The 15257-nt window shown below is 42.7% G+C and overlaps 1 protein-coding gene across 1 annotated transcript in view; it reads left to right on the forward strand.

The window, feature by feature from the left end:
- Positions 1 to 4675, forward strand: part of Arid4a (AT-rich interaction domain 4A) — a 72423-nt gene extending 67748 nt beyond the window's left edge. The window contains exon 24 of the mRNA XM_036206253.1: positions 2978 to 4675. Within this exon, the coding sequence (XP_036062146.1) occupies positions 2978 to 3081 (104 nt within the window). The 3' untranslated portion in view covers positions 3082 to 4675. The remainder of the gene's footprint in view (positions 1 to 2977) is intronic.
- The last annotated feature ends 10582 nt before the right edge of the window (positions 4676 to 15257 follow it).

The raw sequence follows: 15257 nt of genomic DNA on the forward strand, positions 1-15257 counted from the left end.
TTTCTGGAAGCCCTACATACACACATACCCAGAGGAGTTCTTTACTAATCTCCCTGGTACTTCTTGATATAATCAAGTTGACCATTGAAACTAACTGCCAAAAGATTCTTCTGAAGAAGCTAACTATGCCTAGACAAATGGTCTACCCTAGAAACCAACATTTGGATGCTTCTGAACCTAAAAGCAAGACCCTTGCAAATCACATGTGTTTTGACCACATTGAAAGCTGCGAAGCTCGGACATGGCTTCTAGTAAGCTTATTATGGCCCTTTCCTGCGTCTGGAAGCCACATGACCAGATATTTGCAGAAATCCTTTGTGTAAAGACAGAGGAGGGGGGAAAATCCCAGAGAACTGTTATTTTAAAAGAACACAGAAATAGTTGGGGATTTAGCTCAGTGGTAGAGCGCTTGCCTGGCAAGCACAAGGCCCTGGGTTCGATCCTTTAATCCCAGCACTTGGGAGGCAGAGCCAGGCAGATCTCTGTGAGTTCGAGGCCAGCCTGGACTACAGTGTCAGTTCCAGGAAAGGCGCAAAGCTACACAGAGAAACCCTGTCTCAAAAAACCAAAAAAAACAAAAAAAAACCCACAGAAATATACTAAAACTTTAAAGCCAGTCATGGGGGCTCATCATACCTGTGATTGTAATTCTAGCACTTGGGAGGTGGAAGCAGGAGGATCAAGGCCAGTCTGGGCTAGCTAGCTGATTCAACACTAGCCTGGGCTATGTAAGACCCTATGTCCAAGAAATGGAAAGTTTTCAGAGATAAAGAAGAATCTATGAAAATACAACATGGGGATTATAAAAAAAATAATAAAAAGGATATGTGTTGTGCTGGGGGAAAAAAATCCCATCGGAAAGTACAAAAGACAGATGTTTGATGATGTATACATGCAACGTCAGCACTTGGGGTGTGAAGGCAGGAAGTTCCACTAGGCATGCTTGGGCTACATAGACGTACCCTGACTCAAAGAAATGGAGGGTGAACAGCCTGGGCTACATAGAGACACCATCTCAACAAAGCTGTGTATAGATATGTTGTGTCGAAGAAATGGGGTAGGTGGTGAGGAGGGCAGGCCGGAGGGGTTATGAGATTAGAGAAGAGACAGGGCAGAGTCTGGTGAGGGCCCTAACTGGTGGGATTTCTGCAGAGAACACCGAGACTATGGGGAAAGCTCCTTGGACAATGCTGGGTCAACTCCCAGAGGGGAGGCCTGTGTTAAAAGACAGCACCGTTAACGTGCCTTTATGGAAAGTCACACCCCCAAACTTACACTCCACGGGCAGGAGTGAGTTCTTGGAGCTTTTTGTTTTCAGTGGGAGGTGAGCTTGGTTTTCTGAGGCAGGGTCTTACTCTCTGGCCCAGGCTGGTCAGTATACATGGTGATTTTCTTCCTCACTCTACCCAGTGCTGGAATTACAGGTCCAATTTCAGATGCTAAAAGCTTACATGTAAAAGGTACACACAGAAGTGGGTGGACAGCATCCTGTTTCTTAAGCCGGAAGCCAGACAAAGAAAGAGTGTGTAGGATCCTGCAGACAAGGAGTCCACATAGAAAAACGCTGAGTCCTTGCATGGCTCCAGGGACGCCATAGAGTAAGGACAGAGAGGTGGTTGCATACAGCTGGGCAAGGCTGTGGGGTTACTGCAAGTGACCGAGGAAGCAGGGCTTATGGTACACAGCTGGAGCTAACCCCAGAGGGCGCAGTCTGGGAAGCAGTGGAAAGGCTGTAAACATCAGTGGGGAGAAGGCTGTGACACTTCTGCACACACTGTGGCGCCTACACTCAGGCCCTTGGGAAGGCTTTGCTGTTTTCCCGTGGATCTGAGACCGTGGTCCTTGACGTGGCCATGCCCAACAACACACACTCACTCAGGACTGCACATTCTCGGGTCCTCCTCCGTTCCCCACAGGAAAACAGTTAGGGCAGACCTTAGGGTGGTGGTGAAAGGCCATGGGGTGCCCAGTGCAGAGCTCGTTTGCCAAGCAACTTCTCCAGGATCAGGGAGAACAGAAATAGATGGAACAGCCGGCTCCAGGAGGCATCTAGATCAACCCGCCCGTGCCCACACACACCTGCACACCCGATAGGGTCCAGCCGGCTCCAGGAGGCATCTAGATCAACCCGCCCGTGCCCACACATACCTGCACACCTGTTAGATTCAACCTGGTTGAGAGCAGTGCACTCCCTCGGACAGAACTTCTGGGGATGACCTGTGTTATATGTGACTTTGACCAGTCCAGCTGTTCTTAATACTAAAAATTGCATGGAGCAAATGGAAAGAGATCCAACTTTAGAATTTGTCCATTTTAAGTAAAGACTGTAAATAGACGTCATTACAGTATTTGTAATCACAAGAGGAAGGGATGGCTGGTGGTGTAATTCAGTGGAAAGCACTTAGCTAGCAGGAATAAGGCTGTGGGTTCTGTGCCCAGTTTATCCCCCACCCCATGCCTGCCTACCCCACAGACCAGCTCTCTTCACTCCTTACATTTTGTGATGTCTGGTTCTGTTTAGTCGTCCCTTTTGTTTCCCAGTGCTGGGGATGGGACCCAGGTCCTGTGCATGCTCAGCACACTGGACACTGTCCTCACCCCATCGTCCCAGCCTGTGGCATCTCTTCTGAACTAAGTCCCTTAACCGGCCAAATGCCGGCCTCACTTAACTGGGTCAGACAGAGTACTAGCTGACAGCTCGTTACTCCTTTGTACAGCATTTAATTGGCCTGGGATTGAAGTGAATGATGTTACCAGTCTGGTTCTAGCCAGGTGTGGTGGGGCACGCCTGTGATCCGGCACTCGGGAGGCAGAGGCTAGAGACTCAGAATGTAACGTCCTCCTTGGCTACATACCAAGTTTGAGCCAGCCTGGGCTGTGTGAGATGGTCTCCAAAAACAAACAACCAATCTTACTTCGATTTTCGGTGTCTTTGTGCACCATTCCTTAGTCTAACCTGGTTGTGTTGATTCCACAGTGTCTCATGCGGGGGCCTCCATGTCATCGGCTTCATCCGACACTGGAATGAGCCCATCTTCGTCATCTCCCCCCCAAAATGTCCTTGCTGTAGAGTGCAGGTGATGAAAGGTTCCCCACCCTCCAGCAGACTGCTGCCATGGACACAAATTCCAAACCCTGAAATACAACCACAGAAAGCACTCAGCTGGCTAAGTATCTCCTGTATATTTTTCCAGGATTGTAGCTATATCCTCTTCTTTTTCATTGTTGCAAAAAATAAGCTTATTAATAATTGAAGGGTAGGTGACCTGCCATATTAGTCATAATTTTTCCTCTGTATTTTTTTTCCTTTTTTTTTTTTTTGTGATAGAGAAAAAAGGGCACTTAGCAAATTTGAATTTGTATAATCAAGCTTTCAGGTGTTCTAGAGTCATAGACAAGCAAGTGCACATGATCCACATCAGAATGTGCCCTGGCTGAGCAGTGACTGCTGTACTTTCACTGAGCTGTATCTGAACATGAGCACTTGGCGAGTAGGGGTTATTTTATGTTGTTGGTTGTTTTTATTTCATTTTTTGTGGAAGCACTTGCTGTGTAGAACTGCCAAAGTGTGTGTTCAGTAGTGTGCCCAGATCTAAAGTGTAAATGGGACAAAATCAATTGTGAAAGGAAGGTAGCTGACTGAAAACCGCAGTTGTGATAAGTCTTCCACTTTTATAGGACTTTTGAGCACACAATTATGCAAATATTTTAATGTTTATTAATGTTTACAGTGGAATTGTGAATAAGTTTTCAGTGGACTATCTTATCCCTTGACAAAAATATTTTGTCTTTTTTCTATGTAATTTCAGAGTTTTTATTTTGTTACAAAAATACAAAAATGAAATATATAACAACAATGAAGTTATTTAACAAGATTTCTAAAGCTGAAAATTTTTGTGTAAAATAAGGTATTATCTTGCAACTTGTTAAATATATTTATTCAGACATTGGATGGTTGTATTTTTATGTATTTTTTAAAATATTAATAAAATTGAAAAAAAAGAACATTCTAGGTTACTTCACTCTTTGGATGGCAATGGCTGTCAGCTGCCCTTTGGCAGGAGGCTGCATCCCACAGCCTCATGTGCTGAGGGCGGTCTGTGTCAGCCCTTCCAACAGAACAGCTGTAAGCGGGCATCTGGATCACTCAGATGTCCCTGTGTAGAGACTTTGGCAGTTCTAGTATTGAAACTGTTCGGAGGATCAAATTTTTGGTTGCCCTTAAGATGCTTTGTCACAGTTTTATGTTTGCTCTACTGCCGAATAAATTTATATCTCCCAAAGTCGAGATGCAACAATTACATAAAGCCACTATGTATGCCTTGCCTGTGAATTGTTTCACAGGCTGATACATTTGTAAATAATTCTTCCAAAATCATGTATTTAAAGCAGTTTTGCATATACATTATGTAAAAAAGGTGATTTTTTTAAAAACAATTTCTAAATTCATGTTTGTACATTAAAAGGGGTTGTTTTGAAGCCTCCTTTTCTGTGTTTCGTATGCTGTAAGGTGATAGCCTGGGCACTCCAGACTATGATGGCAAACAGGTAAAACACACTTGCCATGGCAGAGCATTACTGAAATCATTGTTTCTCAACTGCATTTCGCCACGTTGTGAACTTGTTATTCAGATTTCTTCCATTTTCTCAGAGAATTAAAACAAAAAAGTACTCTTGTAATATGAACTTTCCTGTCTTTTCTTTGCAAAGCAAAAAAGTATTTCAATGTAAAATAAAAACAGAGCCCAGTGGGCGTGTCTTAAACATAGGCTTTACATTTTTAGTTTTCTTTAAAGTAATTTTTTTTCTAAATGCCAGTAACTTATAGCTGGAAAATTGGATTCTATGAAATGAAGCATTTCAGTACATTCTTCAATTTTTAAAATACTTGTAGTACTTAATTGTAAAAATGAAAAAGTTACTCAAAATCAATTGGAACTAGGAAGCAACTTTAGATATGTTAGTGATTTCCTTGACCAGCAATTTGGTGAATCTGAGATAACTTACTAGTTTGAATATTGTCCCTCTTAGCTGATAGAAATTTGGTACCAAAGTATTGGGATGTAGCTCCAGAGGGCAAAATTACATGTTCATTAAATACATATGTAGATACTATCTAAACTATCTCATTAGGGGGCAAGGAAAAAAATGTGAAATTGAGTATTGATTAGGCGCTACAGTTCAGATGTTGGGCTTATTTTGAGTTTGCCTAAACTTTGAATAGACTATTGCATATTGCATGTGACTAAGAAAGTAAAAGTATAAAGATATATAAAAAAAGGAATGTACTATCTATAAATCAAGATATTCAAAATACAGCTTTCAGTGCTAGTATTCTTCTGTGTACTTTTACTGTTTATTATTATTAAATTTCCAGCCTTTTACTAAGAAAGAAAGCACATTTTATTTATTTTTTATTTTTTTAAAAGATTTATTTATTCACTGTGTATAGTTTTTCTGCCTGTGTGTGTACCTGCAGACCAGAAGAGGGCACCAGATCTCATTACAGATGGTTGTGAACCACCAGGTGGTTGCTGGGAATTGAACTCAGGACCTTTGGAAGAGCAGTCAGTGCTCTTAACCGCTGAGCCATCTCTCAAGCCCAGAAAGCACATTTTAAAAGACTATTATGACATCTAGAAAATTGGCTTAGATCATAGAAATCTCTGTGAATTGATTTGCTTATGTACTTTCCTTATGGGCCCTATAATTTAACATACCTATCAAACATTCAATGCTATATTTAATATCATACAAAAACTATTACCAGAACTGATTCATCAGCAATTTATGGAGTATCTTCTGTGTATCAGATTTTTTTTCCTTCAAGACAGGGTTTCTCTGTGTAGTTTTGGTGCCTGTCCTGGGTCTCGCCCTGTAGACCAGGCTGGCCTCAAACTCGCAGAGATCTGCCTGGTCTGCCTCCCAAGTGCTGAGATTAAAAGTGTGCGCCACCACCGCCCAGCTGTGTATCAGATATTAGATCGTGATGAAGACTCAGCCACATGAGTGAGCAAGACACAAAGGCTCCTATCTTCATGGAATAAGTGAGATCAAGTAGGGTAGACATCAATTACCCTTTTGAATTAAATACATTTTTTTAAAGATTTATTTATTTATTTACTATGTATACAGCATGTATGACTGCAGGCCAGAAGAGGGCACCAGATCTCATTACAGATGGTTGTGAGCCACCATGTGGTTGTTGGGATTTGAACTCAGGACCTCTGGAAGAGCAGTCAGTGTTCTTAACCTTTGAGCCATCTCTCCAGACCCCCTTAAATACATTTTTTTTCTTTGGCTTTTTGAGGCAGGGTCACATGCAGGCCAGGCTGATTTTGAACTGACTGTAGTTGAGGCTGGCTTTGAATTTCTGATGCACCTGCTTTTACCTATCTAATGCTAGGATGACAGGCATGCACTTTTATGCCTGGCTAAACTCATTTAATTTCTAGAACTTATTATTTAGTCCAGGATGAGCCTCTGTACCAGGCTTTTTCTTTTGGGCTACTAACCAGCTCCCAATCATGACTCAAAGATGTATTATTAATTTGAATGCTTTGCCTAGTTTAGGCTCATTTCTGGCTAGCTCTTTTAATTTAAATTAACCTGTTTCTCTTTATTTATCTTCCTTTTGCCTTGGGGAATTTTACTTTTCTTTCTGTGTATCTTACTTCGCTGCTTCTCATGTCTGCTGGCTGTCCGGCTGGTCTGGGGCGTCCCCCTTGTTCTCTTCTCTCTTCTCTCTCCCTGCCAGCTCCACCTGTCTTTTTCCTGCCTAACTATTGGCTGTTTAGCTTTTTAGTAGACCAATCAGTTTCCTTAGGCAGGCAAGGTGAAACCAGTGCAACATATCCTTACATAGTTAAACCAATGCAGCAGAAACAAATGTAATACACCTTTACCCAGTTAAAGTGACATTCCACAGCAAAAACAAATATCACACATCTTTGCCCAGATAAAGCAATATTGCACAAGAAGCCTCAGCCATGCACACGCTAGGGTTACAGGTATGGTCGGCATATGAAGTCTCGGTTGCCAAGACATCCTAACATGGTCACCAACTGTTTTAAGGCTGGAATGTCTGGGAAGGCTTTGAAGAGAAAACATCAGTTAAACTGAGGCCCATTAAGGAAGGTGACGAGGTCAAGGAGATGGGAAGAGCGCCAAGGTAGTGTAGTGTTCTAAGCAGGTAAGGGAGAAGACGGCTTGGATACCTGATCGCTTTGTAATCTGTTCACCTCACAGCTCACCTTGTTTGTGCATGTGTGTGTTTTTCCCTCCTGGGCAGCCTCCTCCTTCAGTGTTGCTTAGCCATAGGTGTACCTCACAGTTCTAGCCAGTGTCTAACACAGAGTAGTCAGTTACCAGCTAAATCAATTCAAGGGAAAACATTACTCAGTTGCTTTTAAAAAAACGTTGATCTGTCTATAGAAAACCAGACTTTTAAGATCTTAGGGCTCTTTTTATAACATGATAATGTTGAAATAGCAACTCCATGGAATTAACTGAAGTAGACTTGCCTAATGACCTAATTGCCACATACAATATTCCTACGCCGGTGAATTCCTTTCCCATCTCTCCTTGGCTGTCCTTCCCTCCCCCATCATTCCCATGTGGCTGCAGACACGGTTTTACTCCATCACAAGAAGATGGCATCCAGTAGTACTTGTCATGGGGTTGAACAGCTGGGGATGGCATTTGGAGCTGATAACGAATTTCCCAACAAATACGTGTTCAGTAGCACAGTACAGTTTGTTCTAGTACTTAACTCCTCCTGAGACTGGGCCTTATGGGTAGTTCCAGGCTGGCCTTATTCAAAATAATCCTCCTCTGAGCTTGGGGACTCCAGGTATGTACCTTATACTCAGTTCTCCAGCTTGCTCCCCCCCCCCCGCCCCCAAATCCTAACGATATTTTCCATGTTGACAAGCACAAGCTACTCTTCATTCATAGAGACCTGTTACGCATCTTTTAAAACAAAATTAAGGATGGTATAAGTTTGATAATTGTAGTTAGCATAATTATGAAGCTATGTTCATTTTGTACTCTGTATCATGCAAAATTCATTTTGACAAGCTCTGTTGTGAAGCTTAAGGAACTTTATGTATATAATAAATGAATGTATGTATAAGTAATTGGCTTTCTTCTTAAATTACATCCAGCAAGATAATCTGAGTTGAGTGCCGTCTGCTAGGAGTCGCCAGAGGAGGGGCTGCTGAGAGGGCTCCACAGGTATGGGTGCTTGCCACCAAGCCTGATAACATGAGTTCAATGCCTGGAGCCCACATGCTGGAAAGAGAGTACCTACTCTCTGACTTCTGACATACATAATAAATTGAAAATGAATAAATGTAATTAATTTTTTAAGTTGCCAGATTAGACGTAAAAATAGGAGATACTCGGTTAAAAATCTGAATTTCAGACCAATAATTATGTAATGTAAATAGACCCCATGCAGAAAACATGCTACTCATTGAAACTCAAACTTAATTAGGTGCCCTGTAAACTGTCTTGTTCCTCTTCTCTACGTCACTGTCCTCCAGGAGACCCTTTTTGGTCTCTCGTGGACAACAGCAATTACTAAAGTTTCTCTTAGTTTCTAAAGATGAACCAGTGTGGAAGCCACATCTGATTTTAGAAGTACACTGTTCCCAAGATGGGCCCTGTTGTTACATTGTGAGAGACGGCTGTGTGTGTACTCAGGTTCTTGTGGCTGTGGTGGGGTACCCTCTCACTAACCTGTTAACTACCCTTCAGAGTTGTCTGTCTTCATCCCTTGCCAAAGTCACTCTGCAGTAAAAGATACGGTTTTCAAAGACAAGTCTTTGTAAATGAATGAGGCCACTGTGTATATACACATCTTTTTGTGTAGACACATTTTCAGTTTGGGGGGTGAATATCCAGAAGCGGGATTCTCAGGTCATCCGACATTCTTGCATCCCCCCCAGCCAGTACACAGGGAGTTCCTGTTAAGCGGCACCCTCCTCTCACTGAATTGTTAGAGGGAGGGATTTGGGGGGGTTTGTTATGGTTATATTCGGATTGTGGTTGTGGTTCTGCCATTAATGGCAGTGGTTTGCTGTGCATCTAGTGTGTACTTCCTTAATGCAGTGATGTCATATGTCACTAGCATGACGGGCACCTTCACATGTTGGAAACCTTTACACTGTCAATTCAAGTATAAATGAACACATCGGTTTGGCTTGAAAGCAGTAAGGAGAAGAAAGTCCCACATGCCCTGAGGAAAGCTGACGGTGTGCTCGGGTTCACAGACTATAAATACTGATGGTTTTGAACTGATGGGAACCCTTCTTGGTCAGTGCTAGGGATCGGACCTGAGGGCCTTGTGCATGCTGGACATACTCACTGCCACTAAGCTAAACTCTACCCAAGGGGACTCTCAAATGCCCATGAGTAAAGAGAGTGGATAACACTACAGAACAGTTAAGTGAACAAGCTTACTATGGCAACATGGATTTTAAACCTCCCAAGCAAGTCAGGAAAAGCAAGTTGTCAAACTATCTAAAATATATAATTTTTATAAGATTTGGATACTCAGACTACATTGATTTTTGTGTGTATGATCATAAGAACAGGAGCGGGAAGCTAACCACATGATGCATGCCTGTCATCCCTGCACTTGGGTGTAGACAGGAGGATCAGAAGTTCAAGGATATCCTTTGCTACATAGTTTGAGGCCAGTCTGGTCTACGTGAAACTTGTCTCCAAATATATATGCATATATTATAATATACAATACATATGTGTGTATATTATAACATGTATGCATATATTATAATATACATTATACTATACACATTTATATTTGGAGAAAGTATGTTTTATTTTATATAATTATATAATATACATAAATATATATACTCACATGTGTAAAAACAAATACCAAATTCAAGGTCGTGGAGCAGAAGGAAAGGCACGTAGAAGCAGGTGCTTCTGCCCCTCAGCACACATACACCAAAGACTAAAGCAGTATGGCAGTAAAAGTTGAAGCTGAATACTGATGCTGTTCTCTGTCCTTCATTATTGCTTCAGTTTGAATGTCCACAACCAAATTTGATGTGGAAATCAATAATTCTCCCATGAAGTAGCAAAGCTACTTGTGGCACCAAAGCTGCATGTGTTGGTCCACGCCTATAATCCCAGTGCTCAGGACACTGACCAAATGGAGTCTTTCCAGGTGACTGGCTCTGCGTAATCAACAAGCCCATCCATTCGTGGATTAAGGTGTTATCCCTGAAGTGCGTCTTCTGAAAGCTGGTTTAAAGCCTGCATCCATGTATGTGCACATCCCCACTCCTGCTCCCTCATCCACTCCCCCGTTCCTGTCTCTCCCTCTCTACTCCACCTCCACCGCGACACTGCCTTGACTTTTTCTTGTATGTGCCTTCAGTCGCCTGGGTATCACCAGTCACCTTCTCACACAAGATGTTAATGGCCTTAACCATGGAGCCTCCTGTGCTGTAGAACTTCTGCTGAAGAAACCTTTTAAAAGGACCCAGTTTTTCGAATTCAGTTATAACAGGGAATGTACGTAAGGTAACTAACTGTTCATGTATATTTAACAATTTACCCAATGTAGACGTAATCCTGAACAGTCTTCTTAAATAAGAAACAGAGCCAAATACAGAGTTAAAAGCCCAGAGATCGAGCAGCAGCCAAGAGCAAAGACCAAGACTGCCTTACCCCTCGCTGTTGCTGTTGTCCTTCCCCTCAGAAAGAGACCTACTTCCTGTGTGTCTGTCTCTTTATTGACTTCTGTTCTGCCTTCTCATTGGTTGTAAACCCAACTACATGACCTCCTCATCACTGCCTGTCTATACAGACCTCCAGGTCTCTATGGTTGGTATTAAGATTAAAGGTGTGTGTCTTCATGCTGACTGTGTCCTTGAATACACAGAGATCTGCCTGTCATGTGATCGGGATTAAAGGTGTGTGCCACCACCGCCCAGCTTCTGCTATGGCTTGCTATTAGCTCTGACCCCCAGGCAACTTTATTTATTAACATACAAATGAAATCACATTTCAGCACAAATAAAATATCACCATAACCTAATGAAATAGTTGATGGTAAGATAAAGTAAACAGTGGGAGCGAATGCAGCCAGACAACCAAAGGCCACACTCACGGGCTCAGGAGTAGAGTGCTTGCCTAATGCACAATTCCATGGTGGAGAGACAATCCATAGAATCTCAGTTCTTTGAAAGCATTGCTCTTTGGTTTTGAAATACGAGAAAACAGGCCCCAACTTGTCAAGATAGTCATAAATAACAGAACTGAGGCTGAAGGCATTTCTTCAGACTTCCAAATCCATTTGTTCCCAATGGCTAGCATTCTTTTTTAGTTTTTTGAGGCAGGATCTCTCTACATAGCCCTATTGTCCTGGAACTCGTTGTGGAGACCAGAGCTGGTCTTGAACTGACAGAGATGCTCCTGCCTCTGCCTCTGCCTCCTGAGCACTGGGATTAAAAGCATGCACCACTACCCCCTGCTCTATGGTTGCGTTCTTAGCAAAAAAACCATTTGCTAGGCATCGGAATGCCGGCAAGCTCCGCTCTTGAGAAGCAGGAAGAATTAATTGCCTGTGCTATCTTTAGGTGCTAGTTTGGTTTGTTGTTTTGAGCTTGTTGGCTTTGTTTTCTTCTGTGTGTATGTGTGGTGTATGCATATGTATGTGCATGTATGTGTGTGCATATATGTACACAGGCCAGAGGAGTGTGGTATATGCATATATATGTGCATGTGTGTGCATATATGTACAGAGGCCAGAGGAGTGTGTGGTGTATGCATATATGTATGTGTTTGTGCATATGTGTACAGAGGCCAGAGAAGATCATCCTGGGTCCTGCTCTGTCTGCCTTATTCCTTTGATACCTGGTCTCTCACTGAGCCTGAACCTAGGCTGGTGGCCAGCAAACCCCAGCAATTATTCCCGTCTTCAGCCCCCACATGGTGCTACAGATGGACACATTACCATGTCCAGTTTATTGTAGGTGCTAGAATCCAAACTCAGGTCCTTACACTTCCGCAGCAAGGGTTCTTACCATTGAACCATCTTTCTTTTTTGAGACAGTCCTTTGATATGTAGGTCTGTAATTTTAAACTCAAAGTCCTTCAGCCGCCAGGCGGTGGTGGTGCACGCCTTTAATCCCAGAACTCGGGAGGCAGAAGCAGGCGGATCTCTGTGAGTTCTAGGCCAGCCTGCTCTACAGAGTGAGATCCAAGACAAGCTCCAAAGCTACCCAGAGAAACCCTGTCTCAAAACAAAACAAAACAAAAAAATCTTTCTGCCTCATCCTCCCAAGTGCTGAGATTACCAACACAAATCACCAGGCACCAATTTTTAGCTTTTAATCCCTTGTTACTTCCTATTCTTTATTTTTCCTTTTAAGCTGTCACATGCTAAAATATGAGGACACCAAAACTTGGTTGATGGGGTGTAGGGGAGTGTAAAGTTTAGACAGTCTATTAATGTTTTCATTTTGAGTGGTACGTTGACTCACTGTGCTAGTTTGGCTGGCTGGCCCAGAAATAACCATGTCTCACATCTTGGTGGATTTACTTGTATGTCTTTTGCTCTGTGAATAAAAAAAAAAATATATCGCTGGGCGTTGATGGCGCACGCCTGTAATCCCAGCACTCTGGAGGCAGAGGCAGATGGATCTCTGTGAGTTTGAGGCCAGCCTGGTCTACAGAGCTAGTCCAGGACAGGCTCCAAAGCTACAGAGAGAAACCCTGTCTCAAAAAAACAAAAAAACAAAAAACAAACAAACAAAAAAACAAAGTTGAAATTAAAAACACTAACTTGAGAAACATCAGTAAGGCCCATTGAAATGCTCAGCAGGTAAACATGCTTGCTGCCAACTTGAGTTGGATCCCTGGAGTTCACATGGTGAAGAAGAGACCCAACAGCTCTGACCATCCCACAAACACCTTGGCACATGCATGTGCACACATGCACACACATACACAAATAAATATAAAAATTGTTTTAAACATCAATAGATGTTATTTTTACATTGTTTTTATTTCATTAATGAAAATTACAGAAATGCTCACTTGATAGAACGAACACATTCACATTCAACTTTCACATTCACAGTTTGACAGGTCAGTGAATGCAGAGGAACTGCTGTGGTCATTATGCACAGCCATACTGCATTATTGTTTCCAAAGTCGATCCCAGTTTGTTTCTTCTGTCATACTGTACAGCGTCATCATGTTGTTTGAAGATGGAGACAGTGGTCCCCACGCTTAGACCAACAGGTTAGGTTGGTATTCGTAGAACTTTGAAGGTGCTGAAGGATGGAGAGACACCTGCCGACTTCTCAGGAGCCAGCAGCCACCAGAAGGGACTCAGCAGCGTGGACAGTGTCACCCTGCTGGAGGATTTCACCTCATCCCTCTGGTCACTGGTCCTAAAGCTAGCTGTCTTCACTGGAATGTCTACCGTGAACACCGTTTTGTATTAATGAGTAATTACTCCACATTAACTATTGTTTACTCCACTGTACTGCCTGTTAATCTATTTTTGAGAGTCTTATTTCTAACTTCTAGCCATCTTAACCACCAATTACAGAAGATCTGGTAGCATACATTTATGAAACTGGAACTGAATACAGTCTTAGTTTGAAGACATCGGAGCTTTACAGGGGTTATAGTTACCAATGTAGCAAGATTGGTATCTGTATAGGTCAAAGGATATGCGGAATTCTGAGTGGCATTTTCTGAAATCTTTTCAGTGATGATGGGAGCATAAGTGTGGAAGTGTGTTTGGAGAGGGTATTTTGGTAATACCTTGCTGCTACTTAAAGCACACACATCTATCAAGATAGACCACTTGGAATTTATTCTGTAGTAATTCTCACTGTATCTATCATAAAGGACATGGACAAGTGGTAGCATTGTTTGTAATGAACATTGTAGCTTTTCAAAATGGCTACCACTGCGGGTATTTGTTATTTGGTTAGGTGATAGCTAATCTTACTGAAGTATTGGTTTGAAAGACATGGAAACTGCTGACATCTACAACAGATCGGTACTAATAATAGGACTTTTATTTGCAGAAATCACTTTTTGTTCCCTTGAAGCACCTGGTCCAACATATTGAGTGCTTTTTGTATGTCATGTCCTACAGCAGAGTTGTAGTTCAACAGAGTGGGTGGAATGGGACAGTGCTGGACTCCAGAGCATTGCCTAGAGCTTTGAGGAAGTAGATAGAATGGATAAACTTCTCGTTAGATGCTTGAGAACTAGAGCAGAGAAGTTCCCAACCTTCCTAATGCTGCCACCCTTTAACACAGCTCCTCATGCTGTGCTGACTCTCAACCATAAATTATCTTTGTTGCTACTTCCTAGGTGTACTTTTGCTGCTGTTATACATCGTGATGTAAATATCAGTTTTCTGAGGGTCTTAGGTGACCCCTGTGAAAGGGTCATTTGGCTCCCAAAGGGGTCGTGACCCACTGCTAGAGGAAGATACAGATTACCAATGTCAGGACTGAAGGAGGCGGCAAAGGGTAAGGACTGGGTCTGACCACTGTCCTGGTTTCAGTGGCACCTTCAGGCTGTACATGTATGTCAAAACTGATCTAGTTGTGTGATTTATAAACGTGTCATTTACTGTGTCTCAGCCACGTTTTCAGGGCTCTTTAACAGGGCAGCTATTACTCAGGGCAGAACCATGCTTTGAGAACTGCTATGAATACAGTCTTAGTTTGAAGACCTCGGAGCTTTACAGGGGTTATAATTACCAGCGTAGCAAGATTGGTGTCTGTATCTGAGGGGAGAATATCTGTGTTTACCGTAGAGACTGGCCTGGGTTTTTTCCAACCATTTTCTTCATGAGCTCTGGTAATTTTAAGTGACGCTGTTTATTTCTCATTTTTGTGGGAGTTGTTGCTCCCCTTTTGTGTGTTTTTCGAGACAGGGTTTCTCTGTGTGTAGCCCTGGAAGTCCCAGAACTTGTTCCGCTGGCTTTGAACTCACAGAGATCCCCCTGCCTCTGCCTCCCGAATGCTGGGATTAAAGGTGTGCGCCACCACCGCTGCCCTCCTTTCCATGTCACTGTTCATGGTCCACTTGGACACGTCTCTGGCCCCACCCCTCTCTCTTAGAGACTTCGCCCTGTAGATCATGGAAAGTCAAAGACCACAATATACCATAGGTAGGCTGTGGCAGTAGAAGTTGCAGTCAGCCTTAACACCTTTGGGAGCTAACTGCAGCACTCGGGATCT

The sequence above is a fragment of the Onychomys torridus genome, chromosome 14 (genome assembly GCF_903995425.1).
Source record: "Onychomys torridus chromosome 14, mOncTor1.1, whole genome shotgun sequence".
NCBI classification, from domain to species: Eukaryota; Metazoa; Chordata; class Mammalia; order Rodentia; family Cricetidae; genus Onychomys; species Onychomys torridus.